The sequence below is a fragment of the Myotis lucifugus genome, unplaced genomic scaffold (genome assembly GCF_000147115.1).
Source record: "Myotis lucifugus unplaced genomic scaffold, Myoluc2.0 scaffold_332, whole genome shotgun sequence".
NCBI lineage: Eukaryota > Metazoa > Chordata > Mammalia > Chiroptera > Vespertilionidae > Myotis > Myotis lucifugus.
The window spans coordinates 597,664-623,746 of record NW_005871380.1 but is presented as its reverse complement, the minus strand read 5'-3'; the positions used below and the strand labels follow the sequence as shown (position 1 = coordinate 623,746).

The following is a 26,083-nucleotide window of genomic DNA, read 5'->3' as shown; positions in this document are numbered from 1 at the left end:
GTGTAGGGCTGGGGTGGGGTAAATTTGCCACATGTTGGGGACACCACAGCTGGGCCCATGGCGGTGGCTGGACTCGCTGCCTTTGTGTGTGGGGTGTGTGTGTGTGTGTGTGTGTGTGTGTGTGCGCGCGCTGAGATCACTGTAGAGCTTTCTAAGTGGCTGGAGTGGTGGCCTCGGAGCCTTCTCGGTGTCGGTCATTGAGAGGTGACTCAGAAGCTGTCAGCATTCACCATCTTCATGGGCTTGTTTTCATCCAAAGCAGGAGCTCTACCTGGACACACAGGTCTCAGGTCTCCGTACATGGTCTCCACAGTGTCTGAGTTCTGTTTCCAAATGGCTGATCTTGGCCCTTTTCTGGGTGAACTCTTGGAACCTTTCCTGAATGATCTTGTAATTATAAAGCTGATGCATCCTCTCCTCCAGCTGCTGTCAGGTCCAAAACCTTGATCTTGAGGCTGTGCCTGAAGTTGGTCGTGAGTGCATGGTCCTGCCTGCTCTGGTTGATGTTTGCGATCAGCTCCTGGGCCCTCTCCTTCAGGATCTTGATGCTCAAGCCCAGAGAGGAAAAGGAGGGTCCTGACTTCCCATCCATCAGCAGCAGCTGGCGACTGGCCCTGGAGGCGGCAATAGGGCTAGGAACCCGACTTCTGGCTGCCCCACCAGCTTCCTCTTGGCGGCCTCCGTGTCCTGCTGCTGCTCCTTGCTCTCCTCCAACGGCTGTGGCTCCTGGTCCTCACACTTCATGTGGGACATGTCTACTCCCTGTCGCTCCACCTTGTCTTTTCTGTTCTCTATTTATTATTAACCTACTTTCTACAAATAGTTTATGCTACTTTTATAAGGAGAATTTGGCACTGCTATCCTCTGTGATCTCCCACTCCCCTGGACAATGTTGCCTTTGATCCTCTAGGACCGTGGTCGGCAAACTGCGGTTTGCGAGCCACATGCGGCTCTTTGGTCCCTTGAGTGTGGCTCTTCCTAAGCCTTAGGAGTACCCTAATTAAGTTAATAACAATGTACCTACCTATATAGTTTAAGTTTAAAAAATGTGGCTCTCAAAAGAAATTTCAATCGTTGTACTGTTGATACTTGGCTCTGTTGACTCATGAGTTTGCCGACCACTGCTCTAGGAGATGCATAAACTAGAAATATTCAGGGTAGCTCCGTGGCAGGCAGGTTCTGAGATTGTGGGGCCTGTTCTCTTCTGTTTCTGTAATCGGCACAGCTGTGCAGACATCACCCTGAGTGTGTGCACTGCCTGCTCAGTAAGTGCCTGCCCGGTCCTGCCCCCCTCGCCCCCTTTCTTCTTTCTCCCCATTTCCTCTCATTCTCTCTCCAGGGTAGCAGCTCTGGCGCTGGGAAGGCCGGTGGCACCATGAGAGACACGCAGTGTGTGGGTCCCATGGAGTGCTGTGTACTATTGGAATTTGTAAAACATACGTCCTCGTTCAAAAGTTAGTGTTAGGTTACAAAGGTGCACGAGCACAGGGCTCTCTGTGCACCGTGAGCAGCGGGAGGCGGAGGAGGAAGGCCCGAGGCGTGGGCAGTGCTCACTGGAAGCCAGTCGTGGTTTGCTGGTGTGAAGAGCGGGCAGGGGGACGCTGCTGGAGTCCTGCTGTAAAGGCGATGGCTGCTGGAGTGGTGGCAGGACAGGTCACAGAGTTATGGGGCAAGGCTGATGGAGTAAGCAGGAAGTGAGGGGTTTAGAGACAGTCTGTCAGGACCTGGGGCGGGAGTGAGGGGCAAGGCCCAGCGAAGCTCAAGGAACTGCCTCAGATGAGGTGGACAGTGTGTGGGCCGCCAGGTGAGTGTCCGCTGCTCCCCTCCTGTGCCTCAGGTCCAGCGCTCCTGGGGAGAAGATGGAGATGCTGATGCTGCGGAGACGGGGGGAGAGCGGCCTCCCCAGCCCAGGCCCGATGTGGGAGCAGCCCCCGTCAGCAAAGCTCGCCAGGACAGGTGCGCCGTGTCCCCAGGATGCCCCTCCCTGCCCTCCCTCTGGGCCCCCGGTCACCACCTGTCTCTGCCTCCCCAGGGCTGGTGGAGGGCCTGCGGAAGCGACTGCTGCCGGCCTGGTGTGCACCCCTGGCCCATGGGCTCAGCCTGCTGCTGGTGGCTGTGGCCGTGGGAGTCTCGGGGTGGGTCGGTGCCAGCTTCCCCCCTGGCGTGAGTGTCATGTGGCTCCTCTCAAGCAGCTCCAGCTTCCTGGCCTCGTTCCTCGGCTGGGAGCCGCTCAAGGTGAGTGGGATGCGGGGGCCAGGCTGCCAGCCTCTGGCACGCGTGGGCCTCTCTGATGCCTCCCCTGGCTCAGGTTCTGCTGGAAGCCCTGTACTTCTCCCTGGTGGCCAAGCGGCTGCACCCTGATGAGGATGACACCCTGGTGGAGAGCCCGGCGGTGACACCTGTGAGCGAGCGTGTGCCCCGTGTGCGGCCCCCACACGGCTTTGCGCTCTTTCTGGCAAAGGAGGAAGCCCGAAAAGTCAAGAGGCTACACAAAATGCTGCGGGTGAGTCAGGCTGTCGTGGCCAGTGCCTGCCCACCCTCTTTGCCTCTTGGCCAGTGCAGCCTCTTCTCAAAAACCTCACATGCACCCCTTCCTCTCCAAAGGCCCTAGGGCTCTGCAGCCTGGGTCCATCTCCCTCCCTTCACCCCAACTCCTGATGCCCCTAGTCCTTGCTCTGCCCCTTGTACCCACCTCCAGTGCCTGCTTCTGCCTGTTCTGGCAGGGCCCTAGGTGTGGCTTCCCTGGCCTTCCGTGGATCATGTGTCTGCCCCCAGGTGGGGTGTCTGTGCTGCCCTTCTCGGTGCTGGGCGCCCTGGCCGTGGGCGGTTGGCTGCCCAGAACCTCGCCGTTACGGCAGCTGGGCGGGGATTGGCTGACACGAGGCCGTCCCTGTCCCCCAGAGCCTCCTGGTGTACATGCTCTTCCTGCTGGTGACACTGCTGGCCAACTATGGGGACGCCTCGTGCCACAGCCACGCCTACCGCCTGCAAAGTGCCATCAGGCAGGAGCTAGATAGCCAGGCCTTCCTGGCCATCACCCGGTACGGACACCCTGGACGCATGTACACATCTGTTTGCTGGGCCCGGGTGGTGCTGATGCCAACCAGGGTTCACCGTGATCCTGCCCTTGGTCCAGCTCAGCCCCCAAGGGACATTGGGAAGGGTCTTGACACATTTTTGGTTATCACGACTGAAGTGGGTGCTGCTGGCAATGGGTAGTGACCAGAGATACTGCTGAACGTGCTACGGCACCCAGGACAGCCCATAAGAGTTATCTTTCCCCAAACGACAATAGGCCAAGGTTAAGGAAACGGGTCATGCCTCATCCCCTCTGATGCACTGACAGCCTCTGGGCTGGGCCAGGCTTGCAGTAGTTGTGCTCCCTGGACCTCTGACCCCTGGCAGCACGGGGAGCTGAGGGGCGAAGCATGTGACTTGTTTCTGGTGTGGGCAGGTCTGATGAGTTCTGGCCGTGGATGTCCCATGTGCTGCTCCCCTACGTCCATGGGAACCAGTCCAGCCCAGAGCTGGGGCCCCCACGGTTGCGGCAGGTGCGGCTGAAGGAAGGTGAGCTGGGGGCCACTCTGGCACTTGTCCCTGCTCGTTTCCAAAGAGAAGCCTTTGGCAGGGTTTTGATTCAACTCCCTAGCTGTGTGACCTTACCCTCTCCCTGATTCGTTTTCCTTATCAGTCAGTGAGACCAGGACATCTACCTTCAGGTTACTGGGAGGGTTTCAGGGGAGAGCATGTGGAGCTGGTCAGCAGTAAGCTATCCTGTTTGGGTCATGCTCAATCCCCGCCCTCTGATTTCAGCTCTCTGCCCAGACCGGCCAGACTCAGGGGCGCACACGTGCTCAGCAGCTTCAGGTGGCTTCAGCACCAGCGACTATGGCGTTGGCTGGGGGAGTGCTGCCCATAACGGCTCTGAGATGTGGGCCTACTCTGCGCCAGACGCGCTGGGGTGAGCACAGGAGGGGCTGGGGTGTTCTCCAGAGGAGCCCCTCATCCAGCCAGCATGGCTCCCAGGTTGCTGCAGGGCGGGGCTGTCTCACACTGCCCCTCACTTGCAGCGTCTGGTACTGGGGCTACTGCTCTGTGTACGACAGCGGGGGCTACGTGCAGGAGCTGGGGCTGAGCCTGGAGGAGAGCCGCGAGCAGCTGGGCTTTCTGCAGCTGCACAACTGGATCGACAATAGGTAGGCGCTCATGAGACAGGCTGCCTCGCTCTGCTGCGGCCCACTCAACCCTGGTCCCCTCATCAGAGATCCCAGTTTACTCCCACTCCCCAGCTTTGCCGCTCCAGATCTGTCACTGCACTTCCTCCCCAGTCCACACATACCGCCCCCCCCCCCCCAGGACACCAGAGGCCCTGCCTCGGAGGTTCCTGCCCTCTCACCCCTCCCTTGTCCTGTTCCTCACCCCTGCCGTCTGAGAAGGAGCCGCGCAGTGTTCGTGGAGCTCACACGCTACAGCCCGGCCGTGGGACTGCACGCCGCCGTCACACTGCGCCTCGAGTTCCCCGTGGCGGGACACGCTGTGGCCTCCCTCAGCGTCCGTCCGTTTGCGCTGCGGCGCCTGAGCTCAGGCCTCTCATTGCCTCTGCTCACCACGGTAAGCTCCGCCCCCGGCCCCGCCCCCAGCGCACTCTGACGCCGCCCACACCCTAGCCCCGCCCCGGGGCACAGCGCCCCCTGACACCGCCCACTCAGGTCTTGACCTCCGCAGGTGAGCCTGTTGCTGTTCGCACTGTACTTCTCGGTGGCGGAGGCACGTGCCTGGCGCAGGGAGGGGCGTGTGCGCTTGGCGCGGCCGGGGGCCTGGGCGCGGTGGCTGCTGGTGGCACTGACGGCTGCCGCCGCCCTCCTGCGCCTGGCCCAGCTGGGCGCTGCCGACCGCCAGTGGACGCGCTTCGTGCGCCGCCGCCCGCGCCGCTTCACCAGCTTTGAGCAGGTGGCGCAGCTGAGCGCTGCGGCCCGTGGTCTGGCCGCCTCGCTGCTTTTCCTGCTCTTGGTCAAGGTGAGGGCTGGACCAGCAGGCACGGGGGTGGGCAGGCGGGGCCAGGGTTGGTCGGCTGACGCCCCTTGCCCACAGGCCACCCAGCAGCTGCGCTTCGTGCGTCAGTGGTCGGTTTTCGGCAAGACGCTGTGCCGGGCCCTGCCGGAGCTCCTGGGGGCAGCCTTAGGCCTGGTGACGCTCGCGGTGGCCTATGCTCAGCTGGCTGTTCTGGTAGGTGATGGGGGGGGCTCTCGGGGGAGGCTTAGCCCGGGGTGCACCCCTGACTCATGCCACCTTTCCCATAGCTGGTATCCTCTTGCGTGGACTCACTGAAGAGTGCGGCCCAGGCCCTCTTGGTGGTGTGCCCCAGGGCTGGTTGGCCAGCCCTGTGCCCTGAGTCCTGGCGCCTGTCCCCTGTGCTGTGCACGGGGCTCTGGGCCCTGCGACTGTGGGGTGCTCTGAGGCTGGGGGCAGTCCTTCTCCGGTGGCGGTACCATACTCTTCGTGGGGAGCTCTACCGCCCGGCTTGGGAGCCACAGGACTACGAGATGGTAGAATTGTTGCTGCGCCGACTGCGCCTCTGGATGGGCTTCAGCAAGGTCAAGGAGGTGGGTACGGCCCAGTGGGGGGGAGAGGGACGCGCCCTGGGCTCACCAGGGCGCAGCCGGACTAACCGAGCCCCTGTGCCGCCCCCAGTTCCGCCACAAAGTCCGCTTCGAAGGGATGGAGCCACTGCCCTCCCGCTCATCCAGGGGCTCCAAGTCGTCCCCAGATGTGCCCCCGCCTACCGGGGACTCCGATGCCTCCCGTCTCTCAACCTCTTCTAGCCAGCTGGACGGGCTGGGTGTGGGCCTAGGCAGGCCAGGGCCACGGGTGGAACCCGAGCCCTCCCGCCTCCAAGCCGTGTTCGAGGCCCTACTTGCCCAGTTTGACCGACTCAACCAGGCCACGGAGGACGTCTACCAGCTGGAGCGAAGGCTGCAGAGCCTGCACGGCCGAAGAACCAGCGGGTCCCCAGCCTTACCGCCCCCTGGCTCCTCCACAGGCCTGCAGTCAGCCTTGCCCAGCCGCCTTGCCCGGGCCAGTAGAGGCATCGGCCTGACTACAAGCCCCAGCAGGGCCTCTTTCCGGGCCAAGAACAAGGTCCACCCCAGCAGCACTTAGTCCCCAGGGACCTGAGCTCACGCCTTTTCCCCGGGGTGGCCTGTGGCTTCACTCCAGCCCCTTGGGCCCAGGAGATAATGCTCAGTATTACTTTCTGCCACCCTCAAGGTCTAGGGCCAGGCAGAACAGCTGCATGCAGCTCCCCCAGAGAGCGGGCAGCACTTGTCTCTCTGTGGGCTTCAGCACTTTAAAGAGGCCAAGTGGCCAGTCAGGACCCAGGGTCCCCTCTCCAGCCCCCTGTGGGAGGACACAGCAGTATTGGACCGAGTGCCCGGCCTTTGAGATACTAATTTATTTCCCAAGTCCTCAGGTACAGCGGGCTGTGCCCGGCCCCACCTCCTGGGCAGACATTTCCCCCTTGCTAAGGATCCAGGCTGCGGGGAGGGAACCTGCACCCCTTATCCTCCCCCTAAATTATTACCTCTCCTGTCCCCTGCTGAGTGCACTTACTTCCAGCTGCCATCTATGTGTCTATTGTCAGTAATTTATATGGGGTTAAAAATGTATATATTTTTGTACGTCGCTATTTTTCACTAGGGCCAAGGGGCCTGGTGGCTGCAATGGCCTGGTGCCCACTGTTGCCTGCATGGAGGGGGAGCTGGGACTGCAGAGCTGGCCTCCTTCCCTTAGACATGTGCCCACATGGCCAGAGCCAAGAAAGTGACAGCTGCTGCTTGTTTCTGAGTCTGGCCTTGGGCAGGTGCTGGGGCTTTTGTTTGAGGGCATGGCTACTCCCTAGGCAGTTCTTATCACCACCATGGCCTTGCTACCCTGCCCAAGGCCAGGCAGTGAGAGGCAGGGCCCAGGCCTGCTGGTGTCGGGTCTGAATCAGGAACAGCACTACTGTGGGGGAAGACCCCTCCCTGGGGCTGGCTCCCGGGGCTGGGGAAGGGGAGTGTGCAAACACTTGTGTGAGGCTTTCCTGAAGGGGGGAGGCCTTGAAAACAACCTGATGGGCCCCCTTAACTCTGTGGGCATGGCCAAAGCTTCAGCCTTGATCCTGCCCCTCTTCTCCTCCCCCCAACAGACAAAGTCAAATAAACGAGTTGGCTGACTGCTACCTGTGTCTGTGTCTGAGCATTGAGGGCCAGTGGGCACACGACCACTTTATTCATTTGCACAAATAAATGCTGCCCAATGCCTTGTAGGGGGCAGGGAGTCTAGCAGGGCAGCTGCAAGGAGCCCTGGGCATGTCCTCAGCGTCTTCGTGAGCTCCCCCAGGACCAGGCACTGCCCCAGCTGCAGCCTCACACGAACTCTGTGAAGTCATCCACGGAGGAGATGAGGCGCTTCCGCTGGCCTGTCTCATAGGTGGGCATGGGCTCGGCGGGGGCCTGCGCTGGGGCTTTGGCATGGCCCGTGGGGTGCATCAGGGGCAGGCTGGGGTTCGAGTAGTGGGCTTCCTCACGGATCTGAGGAGAGAGGAGGCCTTGGCAGCAAGCCCAGAGGGCAGCACGTGTTTTCTCCCAGGTGAACATTGGCGCCCACCCTGGCCAGCCACCATTGTCTGGGGGAACCTCTGCAACCAGGTGCCCATCCTCCCTACCCGGTGGCGGAGCCTCTTGATGTGGCGGAGCCTGGCGATCCACTTGGAGGGATAGATGTCAGTGGGGTTGGAGCGGCTGTGGTGCACCTGTGAGGCCATCTGGGGCAGGGTGGGCAGAGTGGTGAGTCCTCTGTGGGTGGTACCTATGGCCTGTCCCACCTGCCCAAGATGCCGCCTCTGCTCACATTTGCATGTAGGGCCATCTGGCGGGCCACGAAGGGCAGGTTTCGGTCAGACACAATCTTGGCCACGCTGGTGTCCACAAGGCCCTCCATGTCTGGGGGAAACACAGCACTCACATGGGGCTCAGGACCCCGAAAGCCTCCCCACCAGGCCCCAGGCCTCACCTTTCCTGCACTGCAGCGACACCAGGTTGCACTCATAGTCCAGGGGGGTGATGATCACGTGGACGAAGTTGAACTGGCCCTGCTCAGACAGAAGCAGGGTCACCCCAGCACCAAGGCCACCTTCTGCCACTTCCTCATGAAGGGCAGCGGCTCATCAGTGCTAGATGCTCGCTGATGCCACTGCTGTTTTTGCACACTCCCTCCTATCCAGCCTGGGGTCTGGGGCTGGTATATGTCCTCTTGGCTGCCTTATGTTCTAAAACCCAACCTCTCCCACACCAGGATCCCAGCATATGAATTTGCCAAAGTTTAAGTTCACAGTCATAATCTTAAACAGTCACAGAGCACCCCCCCCAGACACACATACATATACACACACATACACACAACACTGTTTGGGGCACTTGCTGCCACCCAGCTGAAAACTGCCTCATTGTCAACTGAAAGCAGCACGCGTAGCTCTGCAGGCTCCCAGCCCCTGGCTCAGATGCCCTCCACACGCTGACAGCTCCCAAGAGCCTCACCAGCCCGCACGTCCCAGTACCGCACACTCACCCCACGGGGCAGCCTCACCACCCACGCCTCGGCACTCCCTGGGCTCCCAGCTTTGCAGCAAAGGAGAACCAACCAGCCTCCCTATAGGCACTCCTGCCCTCCACGTCTTCTGCCCAGAGCCTGTGTTCAGTAACCTCCAAAGCTTCCCGTTGCATTGAGAATAAATCTGAACCCCTCTGAGCACCAGCACCTCAGACACCTGGGCTGCGCTGGGCTCCCCATCCTGCTTGGCCTTGCAGCCGTCTTCCATGTCCCCACTCTGACAAGTTGCCAGGACTGAGCCCACCTCCTCCCCTTAGGACCTCAAGCCCAAGCACATGAAAAGGGGAGGGAATCCAGGGCCTATCCCCAGCCCCACCACTCTGCAATGATAGGCGGTAGCAAGGGAACAGGGATCACAGCATTATGCGCACACTAAGCACCTACTACATGCACGCACCCTGCTAAGCACATGTGCATCCAGTTATTCCTCACAAAACCAAAGCTGTGTGCCACAGGCTCAAAGAAGAAACTGGCAGGGTTATCATCCTCATTACAAAGGACACAGGCTCAGGGGGGACCTGGCCACCCCAGCTGGCAGTGGGGGACACTAAAGCAAGTCAGTGCTGCTGCTTGTCACCACACTGACCTCAGTGGCACTCACTGCTTCTATTCAACATGTGCCAGTGGGCACTTCCCCAGAGACGTGGCCCCCAGCTAGAGTGCCCAGGGACCCAGATTCATGCCCACCCGCCCTGAAATCCCCTTGCTCACTTTGATGGTACCCAGCTTGAAGTCCTCGCCAGAGTCATTGTAGACAATGGACACAAAGTCGTTGCCCAGGTGGCGCTTCTTGTCACAGCGGTGCTTGTCCACGTCCTTGGTGGGCATCAGGGTGGCAATGTGGAAGACAGCTGTGAGGGAGAGGGGGAAGCTGCATGGGCCCGGCCCAGGCCAGGCAGGGTGCCGGCCAGGGGCAGTGGGGCCTCTATGCCTCTCGGCAGGAGCAGAGGCTCTGGGCGCCTGCAGGAGCCATGTCTCTGGTGCCTGGCCAGCAGCTTGGCTCCCCTCCCTGAGGGCAGAGCTTCCGGAAGCAGAGCTGCAAACCAACTGCTGCCTCAGTGCTCAAGCTGATGCCCTCAGGCCCTTGGACACCTCCCCTGCTCCCCTGAGGACAGGCCAATAGGAAGGAGGTTGGGAGGACACATGCCACAGGACGGCTCACACCTTGCATGATGTCATCATGCCAGCAGTAGGTAAACTGGCCGTCCTCGCCACACACGTCCAGGCCACCCAGGTACACCTTATCCGGCTGACAGTCCTTGAGCTCGATGAGCTTGCCCAGGCCTGTCAGGAACTCCGTGTACCTGTAGGAGCCATGCTCGTTGGACAGGATGGCAAGTTCACTATTGCTCTGTAGAGAGAGAAGTATGGTGGCACCTCTCCCAAGTTGCCCTCCCCCGAGCACAGCTCCCAAGGGCCCCAGGGGGTTGCTGGGAGCCGGGGGTAGTTGGGGGGGGGGGGGTGAATGGTGTGGCTTGGCAAAGACCCCCACTTCTGTCATCAACCCGGACTCAGTACAAGGTAACTTCATTCCAACAGTTGCCCAGGTGACATTCTGGACTTCCCCCTTCTCTCATAATTAGTCTGCCAGCAAATGTAGTCAGCTCAATTGTCAAAATACACCCAGAACCCTAGCCTTCCTCAGCACCCACTGACCTACCCCTCAGACCTGCCCTCTCTCACTTGGACTGTCACTACCCCACTTCTCCACTCGGCAACCAGAGGATGCTTTTGAGGTTTTGGTTGAGTCATAGCAAACCCTTGACTCAAAGCCATCCAAGACCCTCCCACCTCACTGGGAATAGAAATGCAGCCTTACAGCGACCCATGAGGCTCTCGCTGACTGGCCCCTCCCCGTTAGTTCCCCACCTCCACCCCCTGCCCAGTGCTCACTCACTGCCAACCCTCAATTACACAAGGCGTGCCCCTCCCCAGGGCCTTTGCATGGGCTTTTCCCACAATGGATGCCCCCACACACACCTGCACACATACTATCTCCCTCACATCTCTGCTCAGTGTCACCTCCCTTGGATCACTGACGAGAGCAGCACCCTCCAGTCCTCAGCACCCTCTGGGGTACATGTGCTCACACACTGACCTTTCTCACTCCTGGGTCCTCACATCAGAATAGTACCTGGCATGGAGCTCAACAATACTCTAGCAACTTACAGGGTAACAGCTCTGTGGAGGACCAAGGTCCATACTCCCAACCCCCAACCCCCAACCCAAGCAGGAAGGCCGCCCAGCTCTGCCCCGGCACTCAGGCCAGGCCCTGCCTCCCAGCAGCCTCACCTGGCCTTCTCCCACGTACAGGACGGCAATCTTGTGCGTGTCATATGATGGGATCTGGTCGAGGAGCTGCACTGACCGCTCGAAAGACTATAGCCACAGAGCCTGGTCTGAGCCCAGGGCAGTGGCTTGTCCCCTGCCACCCGCCCTGCCTGGCCAGGCTCAGCCAGACGCCTGCCAAGGGAGGGCTCACCCCACCCAGGTAGATCACCATAGGCTGCCACAGGGAGCGGAGGCTGCAGCCCTCTGCAAGCCTGGGTTAAGGCCACCACTACCCAGAGCTGGCATCCCACTGTGCCCTGACCCCAGGCTCCAGGGAACCCCTGAAGGGGAGAAAAGGCATGCCCACCTCATTGGGCAGAAGGATTGGCTTGTTGGACTCGTCACCAAAGAAAGGCGAATGGTAGAGCTGTAGGAACACAAAGCTGCAGAGGGAAAGATGATGAGGGCCGAGCGTGGCACTGCAGGTCCCAGATCGAGGTCCTGGCAGTGCGATCACAGCACACACAGAGCAGCAGGGCCTGTGCCCACTGCCCAAGGACTGCCCTCTCCTGTGACTCTGAACAGCCCAGAACAGAGGATATGCAGACCTGTACCCCAGCCTTTTCTACCCAAGCAATTAGATGCCATGTCACCCGAGACTGTCCGGGAGCTCCAGCCCAGAGGGTGAGGCTCACCTGGGATTGATACCTGGCACCTTCTCGGCATTGGAGGCTCCTGCTCTGCTTTTGAAGGAGTCCCTCTCCACCCTCTTGCCCCTGCGTGACGGGGCCGAATCGGAGATGGTGTAGCCTCGGGGCCGCAGGCCACTGGGGGAACGGGGACAGCTGGAAGGCATGGGGCCCTCGGCGTGGGAGGGGCCCCGGCTGGCTTCGCCTGGGGCTGACCAGGCAGCGCCTTCCCCATCGAGGATCCCTGACTGTGACCGAGCCTTAGCCTCAGGGCTCAGCCGGCCAACATCAGCCTTGTTCCCAGGGTCCCCCAGGATGTCCTGCAGGGTCTGCAGTTCAGGTGAGGAGCTGGACTTGCTCAGGGGCTGCGAAGGCTGGAAGGAGAGGTCCACGGAGGGCCGGGCTGCCTCGGAGGAGACAGCCCGCTCGATGGGGATCCCCCCAGCGGACAGCTCCTCTGCGCGGAATGACTTCTCCTCCTGGCTAGAGGTTGAAGATGACTGGAAAGAGGTTGAAGATGACAAGAAAACATTCACTGTCACTGAGCCCACGTGGGGTTTACCTGGAGGCAATGAGGCCCCACATGCCCTCCTGCCCAGGGCCACAGAGCCACCAGCACCAAGCTGATGATCCCAACCTCCCCCAGGACAGCACCTGCCTGTGCAACATGCTGGGCAAAGGAGCCAAGAACCCCACAAACCAAAGGCTGCCCCAGTGAGGAGCCACCCCTAGATGGAGCTCTTAGAAATCCACTGTCTGAGCAGAAGGGACTGGGAGGAGCAGCCATTTCTCTGATGAGAAAGGTGGGTTAAAAGACTCGCCCAAGCCCTGGCTCTATCAGTGGATAGAGCGTCAGCCTAGGGACTGAAGGGTCCTGGATTCTATTCCAGTCAAGGGCACATGCCCGGGTTGTGGGCTCAATCCCCAGTGGGGGGTGTGCAGGAGGCAACCGATCAATGATTCTCTCTCATCATTGATGTTTCTCTCTCTCCCTCTCCCTTCCTCTCTGAAATGAACAAAAATATATTAAAAAAAAAAAAGTTGGGGAAAAAAAAGACTTGCCCAAGTTCAGAACCACAAAGCTTGAGAATGGAGGGTCCCTGCCATCGCTTGCCTGAGACCCTACCCCTTTGCCTTGGCTGTACCCCTGCTTCAGGCCCGGCCTTCCACCTCAGACCCTGCCTCAGTCTCACCCCTCCTCCCTCACCCAGTGGCTCAGGCTGAGATCTGAAAGCAAGCCTGGCTCTGAAGGCCCAAATGGAGAATACCCACAGGGCCCCTCAGGCCAGTGGCTCTGGTGCCCAGCGACACTCACCCTGCTGTAAGCCTCAGCGTGCCGACAGCGCCTGTCTGGGCCTAGTGTTGCCTCAAAGTCCTCCAGTTCTGGGGGCAGCAAATTAGCCTCGTCTGGACTTCCCTCCTCAAGAACCACGGCAGAGTCTGGAGGACACACATGGCTGCTGGGTGCTGGTCCGGCCCAGGGAGCTCACGTGGCCTCAAAGGTACCAGCCTTTCCCCCACGACAGGGCACAGGTGCCCCCAGCAGAACCTGACCCAAGGCCCTCCTTGCCTGTGGCTCTAAGCCACCCCTGCCCACCAAGCCAGCTGGAGTGGGTGTGAGCCCTGACACAGGGTGACTCTTACACGGGCTCCGGGGGGTCAGGATGAGAGGTCATCTGGCTTCTCGAATCCCCACCCACCCAGCCAGGTATCCAGAGAAGCGCCGCTGCTCCTGCAGCAAGGCAGGGAGGCGAGGGCAGATGGTTCCCGAGAGGGAGGCCCAGCTCAGGAGGAGTGGCTGGACCAGCCCCAGGACCTGGGGAAAGAGGCCTGAGCTCCTCCCTGCCTGGGCCGGAGGAGAGATGGACACGGGAGAAGTCCCTGTGCAAACTGGGGAGCCTGTTCTGGGAAGCAGAGGCTTGCCTTCCAAATCCAAGCCAACCCCAAAGCCAGGTGTGCTCAGAAGGCATGATGCCCCACAGCAGCGTTTCCTGTGCCAGTATCAGGGCCGGGGGCAGGGTAAGAAGGCACCGAGGGTTAGCTCAGCCCGAGGCCACCCACAAACAGTCCTGCACATGCGCAGTGCGTTAGCTACCTGCCAGAGCCCATCTGCACACTGCCCTTTCCTAACCGGCTCCTGCCCACACAGGGGATCCGGGCAGACCAGAGTGCTGCCCAGGTCAAGCCCTCCCTGCCAGGGCCTGCGGGTAACAGGCCAGAGGCCAGTCTGCAGGGTCCTCAGCCAGCCCATGACTATAGTAAAGGCAGACAGCCCAACCTGTGAGACCACCAGAGGCCAGGGCAAGGTCAGCTCGGCTGAGCCGCCAGGGCCAGGCTCACCCCCAAAAAGCTGTGCCCTGCCGGCACCTGTGGCTCAGCTGCCCAGTGTCACCTCATCAAACCTGAAGAAGGGGCTGGAAGGGCCCATCCAGCCCGGGAATAAAGCTCAGCCACAAAGGCTGAGCAGAGGGGTTCCTGCCGGCAAAGCAGACATTATGCACAGATATCTTCATGCGAGTCAGGGCCCTGATCCTGGAGGGTAAGGAGAGGCCGACAAGATCACGGAGGGATGAGCGGAGGAGGGACAGTGAAAACAGCACCTATGAGGCAGAGCGGGGCTCTGCAGCAAGCCCTGCTTTCCTAAGGAGATGCACGAATACCTGCCCAGGAAATGCTCCTGTGCAACCTTCCTTGGCAACTGGACTGGTACAGGGGCGAGAAAGAGGCCACTGCAAGGGAAGCCAGCAGAGACCATGCACAGGTGGAGCCGAAAGGACAGGCACCACCAGAGCCTGGAGGGAGGGGAGGCCAGCAGCGTCCGGGCAGGCAGGTGGGCAGGTGCGCAGGGGGTCTCAGCTCTCTACGCTGGAGTGGATGTGGGGGAGGGAGTGCATCCCTCCTCCTCCGGAACAGAGCTCAGCCTCTGAGCCTATCTGTGGCCAGAGGGTGGCCTAGGACGGCCCCAGTCCAGTCAGGCAGGGACATTAGAGCTCACAGTCAGGCTCAGGCTATGTGCTTGGCGCATCCAAATCCACATCCCGACAAAAGTGGGGGCCCCCCTGTAGCCCCACACACTGAGCACCCCGAGGAGGGAGCAGGGCAAAGGCTTCTCACAGCCCTGCCACATCCATCCTTGAGTAGGACCGCGGAGGGGACGTCAAGCCTGCCGCTCCCCCAGTGCCCAGTCTCTAAGGAGAGTCCCGCCTGCTGGAGCAGGTCCTGCTCCCAAACATCAGGGTCGGCAGCGTAGGCACCCTCCTTGCAATGCCCGAGGCTGGCAGTACCAAGAAAGATTTGGAGACCCCATTGGGCATGTGCCCACAGTGTGGTGGGCCACACCGCCATCAGATGGTGTGTACCAGGTGGGAGACAGGCCAGTGCTCACCTGTGTTAGACCGTGGGGGTGGGGAAGGCTTGGCTGAGCTGGCTGCCGGCACTGACAGTGACTTGTACAGGGCCGTGTCGCGGCGCTCCTTGAAGCGCTCTGCGGCCATGAGGGCATTGGACAGCTCCTGCAGTGGCATGTTGTTGATGTCCGAGGAAAAGGGGCTGAGCGGGTTCTCCAGGCTCATCAGCCAGCTGGTATTCCCTGAGGGCAGGCAGTACCCCTCGGGCTGCAGGTCCATGCATCCAACCTGTCACCTCCCCACCCCCGGCCCTCCCTGGGCAGCCCCTGGTACGTTGTCCTTTCGGGTATGCACCCGGGGCCTTCAGGGCTCTTCGTGCTCAAAGCAGAGAGTGAAGGACCCCGGATCCCCAGGCCCCAAGGTCAGAGTAACACCTATCCAGTGGTCACCCTTCTTAGTGATGAGCAAGCCTCTGCCCGAGGTCAGCTCTTGCACCCAGACCAGGCTCAGGAGGCATTTCAAGGCAGCAGACTCCTCGCCAGTGGACTGGGCAGGGCCTAGTTTCAGAGGCTCTGGGCTCTGTCCTCCTCCACACAAGGCTCTGACCCTGGAAGGTAATGGCTTGACCCTTCCTGAGCCTCCTCACATCACAGTGTCTCACCTGACCCCACCCACATCCTCCTGCCCTATCTGGCCCTTTCTCACCTCGTCTCCCGCCTCCCGATGGCCCCCTCTCCAACGGGAACCCAGGGGGACTGGGCTAAAACACGAGTGAGGAGCCTCTCCGCACTCCCACCCGCAGGGCCTTGCGGCCCAGCATCCCATCCCTCTCACCACTCGGTCACCATCAGCCCAGACCATGACCGAGGTGCCTCCTGAACCCTGCGCCTTGGCTTCTAAGTCCTTCTTTAACCCGAAATACCTGTTATAGTCTGACTGTCTCCCTAAAAGTCATGTTGAGTCTTAACCCCCAGGATCTCAGAGGGTGACTCTATTTGGCGATGAGGTCTTAAATAGGAGATTAAGGTAAAATGAGGTCGTACTGGTGGGCCCCATCCAATCTGACTGGTGTCCTCATAAGAGGCGATACGGGCAGAGACACGTATAGAAGGACATCAATGTGGGGACATGGGGAGGAGATGACCATCAATAAACAAACCAAGGCCTCAGCAAGAACCAGCCCTGCCGACATCCTGATCTCAGACTTCCAGACTCCGGGGCTGAGGAAATACATTCATTACGTAAGCCCCCCGTCTACGGCGCTTCGTTATGGAACCTGGGCAGACTGTTTTGTTCCCACTTAGCCACCTGCATGTCCCCCACTGTCCACCTCTGCCCGTGGCCCAGCCTGCCTGTTGCTCGCTCGTGTGATTCCCCCTTATGGGTAACTGTCCCCCACTACGTGGTAAGAGACCCACGCTGGCTGAGCACAGGGCCACCCCCTCAGTACCTGTGGGCCTCCGGACCAAGATCTCTGCCCAGCCCTGGGTCAGCAGGGGCACATAGGCCGCCAGGTTGGTCTTCTCCTTCTGCACCGGGCGCTGGGTGCTGGCCGAGGCCTTCTCAGGCTTGCTGGCTGGTGCGGTCTGTGGGCCCGGGAAAGCAGGGCTGCCTGGGAAGTGGGAGGCTGCAGTGTCCAGGGCACCGATGCGAAGGCCGTGGCCCCCTGAAGGGGTTGGGGGCAGAATGGCTGGTGACCACCTCTTGCCCGGTGCAAAGCCACCCACACAGAGCTGGCTGCTCCACCCAAGGCCCATCTGGCCAAGAAGCCCCACGTCAGTGCCCAGAACAGCTCAGCCCTCCCTGGGCATGGCCCTCTTAGGGCATCGGCTTTAGTGGACCCAGAACCACAGGAAGGGCCCCAGCACCTGTCCCATAACTGGACCATGGCTTATTCCAGCTGCATCTGAGAAGAGCCCAGGGGTGAGCTAAGCTAAAGGCCAGGATTGCTGAGGGCTCACAGGAAACACTGGCCGTGAGAACAGACCCTCAGCGGCCTGTGTTACACCCTCTCCCGCCCACGATGCGGGCTCACAGAGACAGCACCCCATCATTCAGGAACTGGGCCAGGCCTAAAGCCAACCACCTGGGCCCCTGCTCTCAGGGCCTTGCTGAGCTCAGGGATCTAGAGACACGTCTGTGAGGGAGTGGGGTGGAGGCTCACCAGACATGGAGCGAACCCGGTCCCGGGCCCCGAGGCACACCTGCTGCCCAGCCTGGGACTCCAGTTTGGCTGGTGCCTCCTTTGTCTGTCTCCTGTGCATGCTGAGGTCAGAGCTGGAGACAGAGGGCCCATACAGAGCGTGACCAGGGTGCCCCATGGGCTCAAGACCAGCACAGCACTGTCCCATGCAAGCCTGGGCACTGTCAGGGTTGAGCAAGCAGGGGGCGGAAGGTTCACCTCAACTCTGGACTGCCCTCCAGTTCTCCGGAGTCCAGGCCCAGAAGTGACCGGGTTCCAGTCCCCACACTCGTTGTCACGGTGATAAGCTTATTCCCAACCAGCCAGGTTTTGGTCCTACCTCCGGCCAGGAGAAACTCTCCCACGGGGGACCTGAAAGCACAGGAGTAGAGGCCCTGCTGCTGGACCACCCGGTGGAAGCACTGGAGGGGCATCCTCAGTCAGGCAGAGCTGCCCTGCCTGGGCCAACCCGAAGGAAGGAGCCCCACAGGCCACACCTGCTGCCACCACTTTGACCAAGTACAGTCACTGGTCAAAGCAGTGGCAGGAAAGCTGGCCCTATGCCCACCCTGCCCCGACCCTGGAGCTGGCCCACACCTCTTAGGGACTGCTGTGAAGTTGGAGAACACGTATCTGGCCATCATATCCAGACATGTTTCTGTGAGCTCCAAGTGGAGATTTTTCAAGTTGTCATCGGCCTGGGCCATCGAGTTCTCATCTGCAGACCCCAAGCTGGCGCTCGTGAGGGACGTCTGGATCCTGCTGGAGGGAGGGGCCATGGCAAGGTCAGGGCACTGGGCAGGCCAAATTATCTACCATGGGGACCAGAGATGGAGGCATGCATGTGCTGAGAGGGCCAAGCCATAAAGACCCCACCAGTGCACGTGGCCACGGGAGCCACAGCTTGGCCAACAGAGTGGACATGTCACCCCAGAGAGGAAGTGCAGGAGTTGATGGCAGACCCAGGCCCACTCCTGGGAGCAGAGGCTTAGGAGGCAGGAGAGATAGGACATCCCCTCACCAAAGCGCGGGAGTTAGGCGATGGCTTCGTGGCGGAAGTTTAGTCATGCACAGACAGCGAGACCACGGGACGCACGCACAAAGATTGCATTCTGCCCACAGGGCCTCCCATCGAGGACAGGAAGGGTCTGGGCTTCGTGTGTGGCTCTTTACCCTCACACTCAGGTCACCCTGTGCTCCACATGCACCCCAGTGACCAGAAGAGGGGGGCTTGTGCAGGTTTAATTCTGATACAAATGCCACATCACCTTTGCCATGTTTTGTGCATGAAAAAAGCTAAGAGGGAGCCTCACTGACCACTGCCCCCCACCCCCACCCCGAGCCAAACCCCATTCAGTGGAGGCCAGCCTGAGGCTGGAGCCCAAGCCAGGCATCAGGGAGGAGGTGGGACTCTGAGCAGCAGGACACAGGTCTGAAGGGGCTTCCAAGTGAAGAGGCAGGTATCCCCTGCTTAGTGCAGCCTGGCCTGGTCAGCACGAACAGTGATCCCAAGAGCCAACACCTGCACCCCAACACAGCAGGGAGGAGACCAAGACTTCACCCCTCAAAAGTCCAGGCCTCCCGTGCCCCTCCCAGGCTGGCCCCCACCCCTACTGCCCTACAAACACACCCCCGTTCCCTTTCAGCTACCACAGAAAGCAGACCTTTTCTAGAAGAAAGCTCAAGAAGAATGTTCACTAGAGAGGATATGGAAAGCCAAACCCTGGAGAATGTGTTCCCACTGCTTTAACTTGCAAAGGCCCCTGATCACTGGGGACAGGCCTGCAGGAGGCTGCCAATGGACACTTGCTTCCGGCTCCCAGACGGCCTGAGGAAGCCGTGTAGCCAGCCCGTGCTTGTTCGAGGCTTGGGGACAGAATGCAACCTTCCCACCCCTCACTGCCAGGCTCCCTGGACCAATGGCTGGGGTCAGCAGGGCAGGCCACTGTGGCCAAGAGGTGCCACTTGGGCTCTCCTGCTCCAGCCAGGGAGGGCACGGGCAGGCAACGAAGTCATGCAAGCAGCCCCATGCACCGCCACCCAGGTGCGCCCGCCTGGCAGTGCCACTTCACGGGCCAAGCTCCAGGGTCTGAGCCCCCCACCCCACAAAGCCCACTACCTGCGGACCACATGTTCAGACACACTGATGCTGCGGCACCGGAAGGCATCGGCTGCAGAGCTCTCCTTGAATTCTTTGACGGGTGGAGAGTTATTCAAGCCTTGTTTGGGGGGTCTGGCTATCCTCAAACTACCAGGTGAGGAAGGAAGGCCCAAGCCCCAGGGAGCCCAGCTCCCGGGAGGGGAGAGCAAGCCATTGGAGGGATGAGGAGGAAAGGTCACAGGCCACAGGGTCAGCATGGAGAGCCCGTGGGTGAGATGAACAAAAAATCATGCCAGAAGCCAGTAAGCAGGGGGAAGAAACAGAAAACAAAAACGCATGAAAATACATCTTGTAAACATGACAGAAAAAGGTTTCACTCGTGATACCAAAACAAAGAACACTAGTGCAAACTAAACGTGTGGATCTCCCCGCACGGCAGATTCCAGGCTGTGCTGACCAGTGTCCTGCGCCCTGAGGAAGGCCGCACTGCCCAGCGCAGGGACTAGGAAGAGCTGAGGCCCTGAGGGTAACTGTTCAGAGAGGCCAGTTCTTAACTGGCGGCCCCCAGCCACCAGAGGCTTGAGAGAACAGCTTGTGACTTTTGGTCCCACTGACCTGGTCATTCTGGAAAATGCCGTATTCCCACTTAGGGAGAGCCAGAAAAGCTTAGGCAGGAAGGTGGGGGACAGGAAGGGGGGAGCCGTCCAAATGAAATGCAAACAAGAACACAAGGCCTAGCACAGATCTTTGTCAGATTTGGCAGAAGCGGCTGCGATGGTAGAGAAGAACATGTCCCCTAGTTAGCCAAGGGCTGGGAGGTGAGTTCTGGAGAAAGGGCACCCGGCCCGAGGCTGGGCTGACCACAGGGCCCTGGGTCCCCAGGGGAGGGTGTTGGGGTCCTGAGGCTCCTCCCCATCCAGGCCAGGTGTCTGGCTTCTCAGGAGTCACAGATGCCCTAATGCAACCCTGGGCTCGTTCAGTAGAGTCAGACCCAAACACAGATGTCCTACTTACTGCTGGCACCCCAATCCCCAGCTCAGCACCTCTTGCACTGGCCACCCAGGCAGGCCAGGACTGGCCACGGCCCAGCACGCAGTCTCCATGATGCCGCAGACCACACGGCCGCTTGGTGAGAAGAGCTCTGTGCTCTCCAACTGAACGTGGAGCTAGTGGCCTTCACAGGCCCTGCCCTGCCTCACAACCCAGGGCACCTTGGTGCCCAGCACAGCCTGCACAGGGGCCTACCCTCAGCCACACGTCCCATTTCCATTTATTAGCCTGGGGACAGCCGGGCAGCCCCAGGCCCTGCATGCACCATGCTGGTCACAGGTCGCAGCTCACAGACCTGCCCTGCCCCACCCGGACACCAGGCACACCCATGACAGGCCCCACACCTCTTGGGCCTCTCGTTGAGACTGGTGCTCCGTGCTCTGAAGCTGTCCTTCTCAGGGGTATCATCAAAAGACCGGAGGACGTTGGAGCGCAGGCCCTGTCAGAGTGGAGCAGATTGAGCTGGAATTGGGGGAACTGCCCTTGAGGCACCCACATGCTTCTTCCCTGTGCACTTATCCGCCCCACCCAGGTGTGCTGCCAACCGGGATAAGCTACAGGCCTAGGACAGCGGTGGCAGCTCCTGCCCCCATGCCCACAAGTGTGTCCCAGTGGGCCAGGCTCAGCAGAGCAAGTTCCTGGGCATCGTAAGCATAGTACCAAACAATGCCCGACCTCTATCAGCATCTATCACCCGGCTCCAGCCATGGACAGCCGACAGCAAAGCCAGTCCCAGACCTAACACTGGCTTACCTTCGTGATAAAAGGAACAAAGTCTTTCCGGAAGGGCAGGCGGCACCTAATGAACCACATAGCTATGACATGATGGGCCAGGCACACAATGTACTGATTGAACCTGTGAGAAGAAAGTGCAGGAGCTCCATCCCGGCACTTGAGAGAAATGCTCCAGGAACTGGAAGCGCAGACCAATTCCAGGGCACGGAGGCAGCGTGGCTCTCTGCTCCGAGAGGCCTGGCCTCTGGGCTGGCCTCTCAGGGCACGCACACCAGCACTTACTTGGAAGGGTTGGTATATGGCAGGGAGATGGCAAACACGCTCGCGTACTGCTCTGCTGCGAAGTTCCTGTAGAGATGAGGCAGCCTGGCCAGAGCTGCGAAGCAAGAGATAGCCAGTGAGAGCGCCCAGGCTAGCCCGGCAAAGACGGCCCAAGGCTGCAGCGGGGGCTGAGGTTACCAGAGTCCTCTGTTGTCTCTGAAAGGCAGTGCTGTCATTTTGACCCAAGAGGGCTGCAAAGGAATAAAGGTCACAGCCCACCAATATGACCCTTGGCCCTGGCCCTCTATACCCAGGGCTGGCAAACTATGGTCCCTAGACCAAATCTGGCCAGTGGCCTGCATTTGTATGACCCATGAGCTAAGAATCATTTTTACATTTTTTAAAGGGTTGTAAACAAAATGAATGTACAACATATGTGGCCCTTTGCAGAAGTACTGGCCCTGTTTGGCTTCTGTTGCCCACACACCCGAGGGCCTACTTAGGGCCAAACACACACTAGGATACTGGGAATGGAGGGCTGAGCGAGGCACCTTTGGTTCCTGGAAGTCACAGTCTGAGAGGTGAGTCAGCAAAGCCCCTCCAAGCTGTGGTGTGTGCTTTGAGGGGGACAAAGAGGAGGCTGTGAGAGCCAGGCTGATTGCAGGGGCCAATGTCAGGTAACAGGAAGCTTCTGTGCAATTTAAACTGACACTGAGGGGAAAAAGGAGCCAGCCACTCAGAGGCTAGGAAGGAGGAAAGCATTCAAGGCACAGGTGCCAAGGCCCTGAGGCAGCAGAGGGTGGCATGTCCCAGGTTCCCAGGAGGACGGTGCACCTACATGCAGCCACAGAAAGGTTACGAGATGAGGTCAGAGAAGTCAGCTCAGGGTATTTCAGGCAGGGCAGGACACAGCCCCAAACTCAAGGGTCCACCCCACACTCACACATGCATGCACATGTGCACACATTTACACACATGGAGGTGCAGACACTTACTTGACAGGAACTCAAGAAGTGGAATGGCCATACTGGCCGTGGCCGAGATGTGTGTGAGCTTCACAACCAGGATGGGCAGAGCTTTGATCATGATGTCGGGCATCTCCACGCTGCAGATGGCCAGGGCCACCACACACTGGCTGGCGCAGCGGAAGATGAGGCCTTGCTCCAGGCAGTACACCATCTCCCGCTATGGGCAGCACAGATGCCTCAGACCCAGCCCCAGACAAACCAGCCCTCTGTACCCCCACCTGTCTGACAGCTGTTCTGGTGAACCAGGGCGTGGTCTACCCTCACCCGCTCTAAAATGTTCTGCACAGAAGGTCAAGGCTTATGAAGGTTAAGTGCCTTGTCCCAGGTCTCTGAGCATCTAAGTGGCAGAGCCACCAGCGGCTGGCCCCACCCAAGCTGACTGGATATGGGGGCTACTCCAGTCAGATGCTTCCTGACCCTTCCCCACCAGCCAACACCCTGGAGCCAGGACATACTGGGCCCATCATCCCCTGGGTTCTGGGACCCCCAACTTATTTAGGTTGGCCTAAATAAGCAAGGGGAGGTTCTGCCTGACACAGTAAGGCCGCTAGGCCCACACGGACCCCGGCATTATCCTCCATGAAGACAGTAAGGCTGGGCCCGTAGACTAATGCCAAGTGCAGGCTTGGGCCACAGCCTCAGCACAAACCACGTGGCGGCTCGAGGCCCCACGGATGATTTTGATCTCCTGCAGCTGCCCCACCCCCCAGAAGTGTTTCGGGCCTCAAGGTTCTCAGGGAACTCAGCCCAGCATGGCTAGCTGCCCCTTGGGGGATACGAGGAGGGAACGGAGGAGGGAACGGGATGGGAAGTGAAGTGTGAATTCCCACAGTGCTGTGGTGATCAGGAACTCAGAAAGCCCAGAATCTGAGTACAGGCCTCTCTCCTTGCTGGCCATGACTTTGAGCATGCTACCTGACCTCTCTAAGGCAAGGTTTTGACAAAGAAAGGTGTCAGGAATTTATTTTATTATTATTTTTTAATCCTCACCTAAGGATATGTTTTTATTTATTTTAGAGGAAGGGAGAGGGAGAGAGAAAACAAAACAAAACATCAATTTGAGAGAGAAACATCAATTGGTTGCCTCCTATATGCACCCTGAACAACCAGGGATCAAACCCACAACCTGGGTATGTGCCCTGACCGGGAATCAAACCCACAACCTTTTGGTGTATGGGCTGATGCTCCAACCAAGCTATTCTGGGCAGGGCAGGTGTTGTGGATTTAAATGAGATAGTAGTAAATGTAAGGGCTCAATGTGGGCCTCACTCACAGCAGCAATGAATAAATAAATCAAGCATTGCTATTCATGCTTGCTGCACCTGATGACAGATGTGGAGGTAGATGGAAGTCAGGGGGCCCTCGGCCCAGCCACACTGTCTCTCAAAACAGGGCCAGCTCTGCCAAGAAGCTTGGCCACCTGTCCTAAAGCTGTAGCAAGGACAAGCCACGCAATATTCCTCAAAAAGACGCTTCTGCCCGGCCGGCATGGCTCAGTGGTTGAGCGTCGACCTGTGAATCAGGAGGTCACGGTTCGATTCTCGGTCAGGACATATTCCCGGTTTGTGGGCTCCATCCCCAGTGGAGGTGTGCAGGAGGTAGCTGATCAATGATTCTCATCACTGATGTTTTTCTCTTTCTCTACCCCTCTCCCTTCCTCTCTGAAATCAATAAAAACATATTATTTTTTTTAAAAAAAAGATGTTTCTGGGTGTGTGTTGGGCGGGGGAGGGGGGCAATCTGGTGCTGCATTAAGCCCACACACCCCAGAGGAGTGCTCAGGAATGCCAGGGGATTCAGATGTCTGCAGTGCCAGGGTGGGTCAGGGGTCCAGTGGGCACACAGGGAAGCAAAGCCAGGCCCCTCGCCCTGGCCCAGCAGCCACAGTAAGTTAGGAGGAAAATGTTGAGCCCATTTGCCTGAAGCGAACACCCTGAGGATCAGACAGGCACCACAAAGTTCGACTGTCACTCTCCCATCTGGTACCTGTTTGGCTTTGTCCAAGTAGTTATGGTAAGAGATCAATGCTGTCAGCACAGGAACCACAGCCAGATGTAGGTCAGTTCTGGAGAACCCTTCTGGGGTGCCTCGAAGTCGTTCGAGGGTCTTGGGACCTGAAAGCTAACAGACAAGGGCCAGATGTGAAGCCAACTAAGTCAACTGTCGGGCGGCCAGAAGTCCCTGGGAACATAGGCCCAGTGGGAGGAGGGTCAAAAGCCCAGGGGCCTCCTTACTTCCTTTTCCGGCCAAAGGTCTGCCTTTTCAGGGAGAGACAGGAAATGTGATTGGTGTCCCTGTCACAGGAGCCCGGTGAGGAAGAGACCTCACACTCAGTATCCTGAGTTCTAGCTCTACATTGGGGACCTCCCATTTCCCGCCCCATAAGCTGGAAAGAAGGACGGGCCCTGGAAGCATGGTCTGCACTCTGGACAGAGATCCCATCTCTGAAGGAAATGCTTTGATCATGATGTTGGTTTCACCATGCCTCCCAGGGCTTGAAGCCTTTTGGAGAGAGAGGAACTATGCTGCAGCACCACCACCAGTGGCACAGGAACCCTTCAGTGAGTGACACAGGAAGCAGCATGATACCATGGAGCACAGAGCAGAAGACAGCTGGTCAACGCTGCACGGAGAGGTGAAAATGAGGACCTTGTAACGCAGCGACTCGGGCAGCTTGCTGAGCACAAGCTTCAGCACCTTCCAGTCAGTCTCCTGCAGGAAGAGGGGTCAGTCAGGGGGAGATGGAGTTTCCAAGTTTGAATCTCTAGACCAGCGGTTCTCAACCTGTGGGTCGCGACCCCTTTGGCGGTTGAACGACCCTTTCACAGGGGTCGCCTAAGACCATCCTGCATATCAGATATTTACATTACGATTCATAACAGTAGCAACATTACAGTTATGAAGTAGCAATGAAATAATGTTATGGTTGGGTCACAACATGAGGAACTGTATTTAAAGGGCCAGAAGGTTGAGAACCACTGTTCTAGTTGGAGCTGAATAGCTGGTGGGGGTGGGGGGTATGGACCCTCCTCTTCTGTTTTCCACGCTTCTGGGCAGGGCAACAGCTGCCCTTCCCTTTGCCAGGCCGAGTGAAGGCCCAGTGCAGAGCCAACACTGCCTCTCTCTTCTTAGCTGGATCTGGAACTTCCACCCAACTGGCTCCATCCTTCCCGTTCGCCCAACAGAGACCACGGGACGGCCTGCCTACTGCACTGAACCCCAGGGCCCTCACTGATGCCCATTCAGCACGACAGATAAGGTGCTAGTACAGCAGGAAAAGCTATTACACCAGCTCCAAGGGAGCAGCAGCAAGCATCCTCTACAATCCACGAGCCCGGGTAACTGTTGCAGGACTGAAGTCAACCCAGGGCCACAACAATGGGGAGGACACAGTCACGGCACCACCAGACCCATTTGGTGGCCCCCAACCTCCATTAGAGGTGACCCTGCCGTGAGCTACACCAACCGCCACAGTCCTGAAAGCCTTCCTCAGACCCCACCTGTGATGCGGAGGCCTTGAGAGTCACAGGAAATCTCTGACGGTGCCCTCCGCTGTAGCCCTCAGGAGCTCCCCCAGCCCGTTACAGCCGTGCTGCCCCACCCTGCCCCGGCACACTGCTGTCCACTTCTTGCTTGCTGTGCCGTCAGGAAATGGGCCTAAACTCTTCTGCCTCCCCATCTCCACCCAGCTACACCTCTGCTAACAAAACTGCACCTACCCTACTTCAAAGCTTGCTTACTCCTGCCCCTGGAACCTTCCCCGCCTTTCC

General features: G+C 59.2%; 2 protein-coding genes and 1 pseudogene across 8 annotated transcripts in view; 1 reads left to right on the top strand and 2 right to left on the bottom strand.

Annotated features, from left to right (window-relative positions):
• PKD1 (polycystin 1, transient receptor potential channel interacting) overlaps positions 1–7,219 on the top strand; it is a 39,662-nt gene extending 32,443 nt beyond the window's left edge. The window contains exons 35-46 of the mRNA XM_023764479.1: positions 1,838–1,956; positions 2,033–2,235; positions 2,309–2,503; positions 2,902–3,041; positions 3,455–3,567; positions 3,814–3,961; positions 4,071–4,196; positions 4,437–4,611; positions 4,726–5,016; positions 5,092–5,226; positions 5,301–5,603; positions 5,692–7,219. Of these exons, the coding sequence (XP_023620247.1) occupies positions 1,838–1,956; positions 2,033–2,235; positions 2,309–2,503; positions 2,902–3,041; positions 3,455–3,567; positions 3,814–3,961; positions 4,071–4,196; positions 4,437–4,611; positions 4,726–5,016; positions 5,092–5,226; positions 5,301–5,603; positions 5,692–6,159 (2,416 nt within the window). The 3' untranslated portion in view covers positions 6,160–7,219. The remainder of the gene's footprint in view (positions 1–1,837; positions 1,957–2,032; positions 2,236–2,308; positions 2,504–2,901; positions 3,042–3,454; positions 3,568–3,813; positions 3,962–4,070; positions 4,197–4,436; positions 4,612–4,725; positions 5,017–5,091; positions 5,227–5,300; positions 5,604–5,691) is intronic.
• LOC102433199 lies at positions 165–795 on the bottom strand (annotated as a pseudogene).
• A 4-nt stretch (positions 7,220–7,223) lies between the features above and the next one.
• TSC2 (TSC complex subunit 2) overlaps positions 7,224–26,083 on the bottom strand; it is a 37,427-nt gene continuing 18,567 nt past the window's right edge. For 2 of the 7 annotated variants that reach the window (XM_023764464.1, XM_014466279.2), the window contains 22 exons: positions 24,903–25,025; positions 24,300–24,434; positions 22,281–22,470; positions 21,307–21,400; positions 21,043–21,145; positions 20,634–20,728; positions 19,258–19,386; positions 17,736–17,900; positions 17,358–17,510; positions 17,121–17,233; positions 16,407–16,622; positions 14,995–15,198; positions 12,925–13,049; positions 11,616–12,109; positions 11,288–11,363; positions 10,942–11,028; positions 9,814–10,000; positions 9,361–9,500; positions 8,053–8,131; positions 7,891–7,982; positions 7,706–7,804; positions 7,224–7,571 (listed from right to left, as the gene is read on the bottom strand). In XM_023764464.1, coding sequence (XP_023620232.1) covers positions 7,407–7,571; positions 7,706–7,804; positions 7,891–7,982; positions 8,053–8,131; positions 9,361–9,500; positions 9,814–10,000; positions 10,942–11,028; positions 11,288–11,363; positions 11,616–12,109; positions 12,925–13,049; positions 14,995–15,198; positions 16,407–16,622; positions 17,121–17,233; positions 17,358–17,510; positions 17,736–17,900; positions 19,258–19,386; positions 20,634–20,728; positions 21,043–21,145; positions 21,307–21,400; positions 22,281–22,470; positions 24,300–24,434; positions 24,903–25,025 — 3,264 coding nt within the window. In that variant the 3' untranslated portion in view covers positions 7,224–7,406. The remainder of the gene's footprint in view (positions 7,572–7,705; positions 7,805–7,890; positions 7,983–8,052; positions 8,132–9,360; positions 9,501–9,813; positions 10,001–10,941; positions 11,029–11,287; positions 11,364–11,615; positions 12,110–12,924; positions 13,050–14,994; positions 15,199–16,406; positions 16,623–17,120; positions 17,234–17,357; positions 17,511–17,735; positions 17,901–19,257; positions 19,387–20,633; positions 20,729–21,042; positions 21,146–21,306; positions 21,401–22,280; positions 22,471–24,299; positions 24,435–24,902; positions 25,026–26,083) is intronic. The other 5 variants (XM_023764467.1, XM_023764466.1, XM_006100904.3 and 2 more) reach the window with 5 other exon arrangements.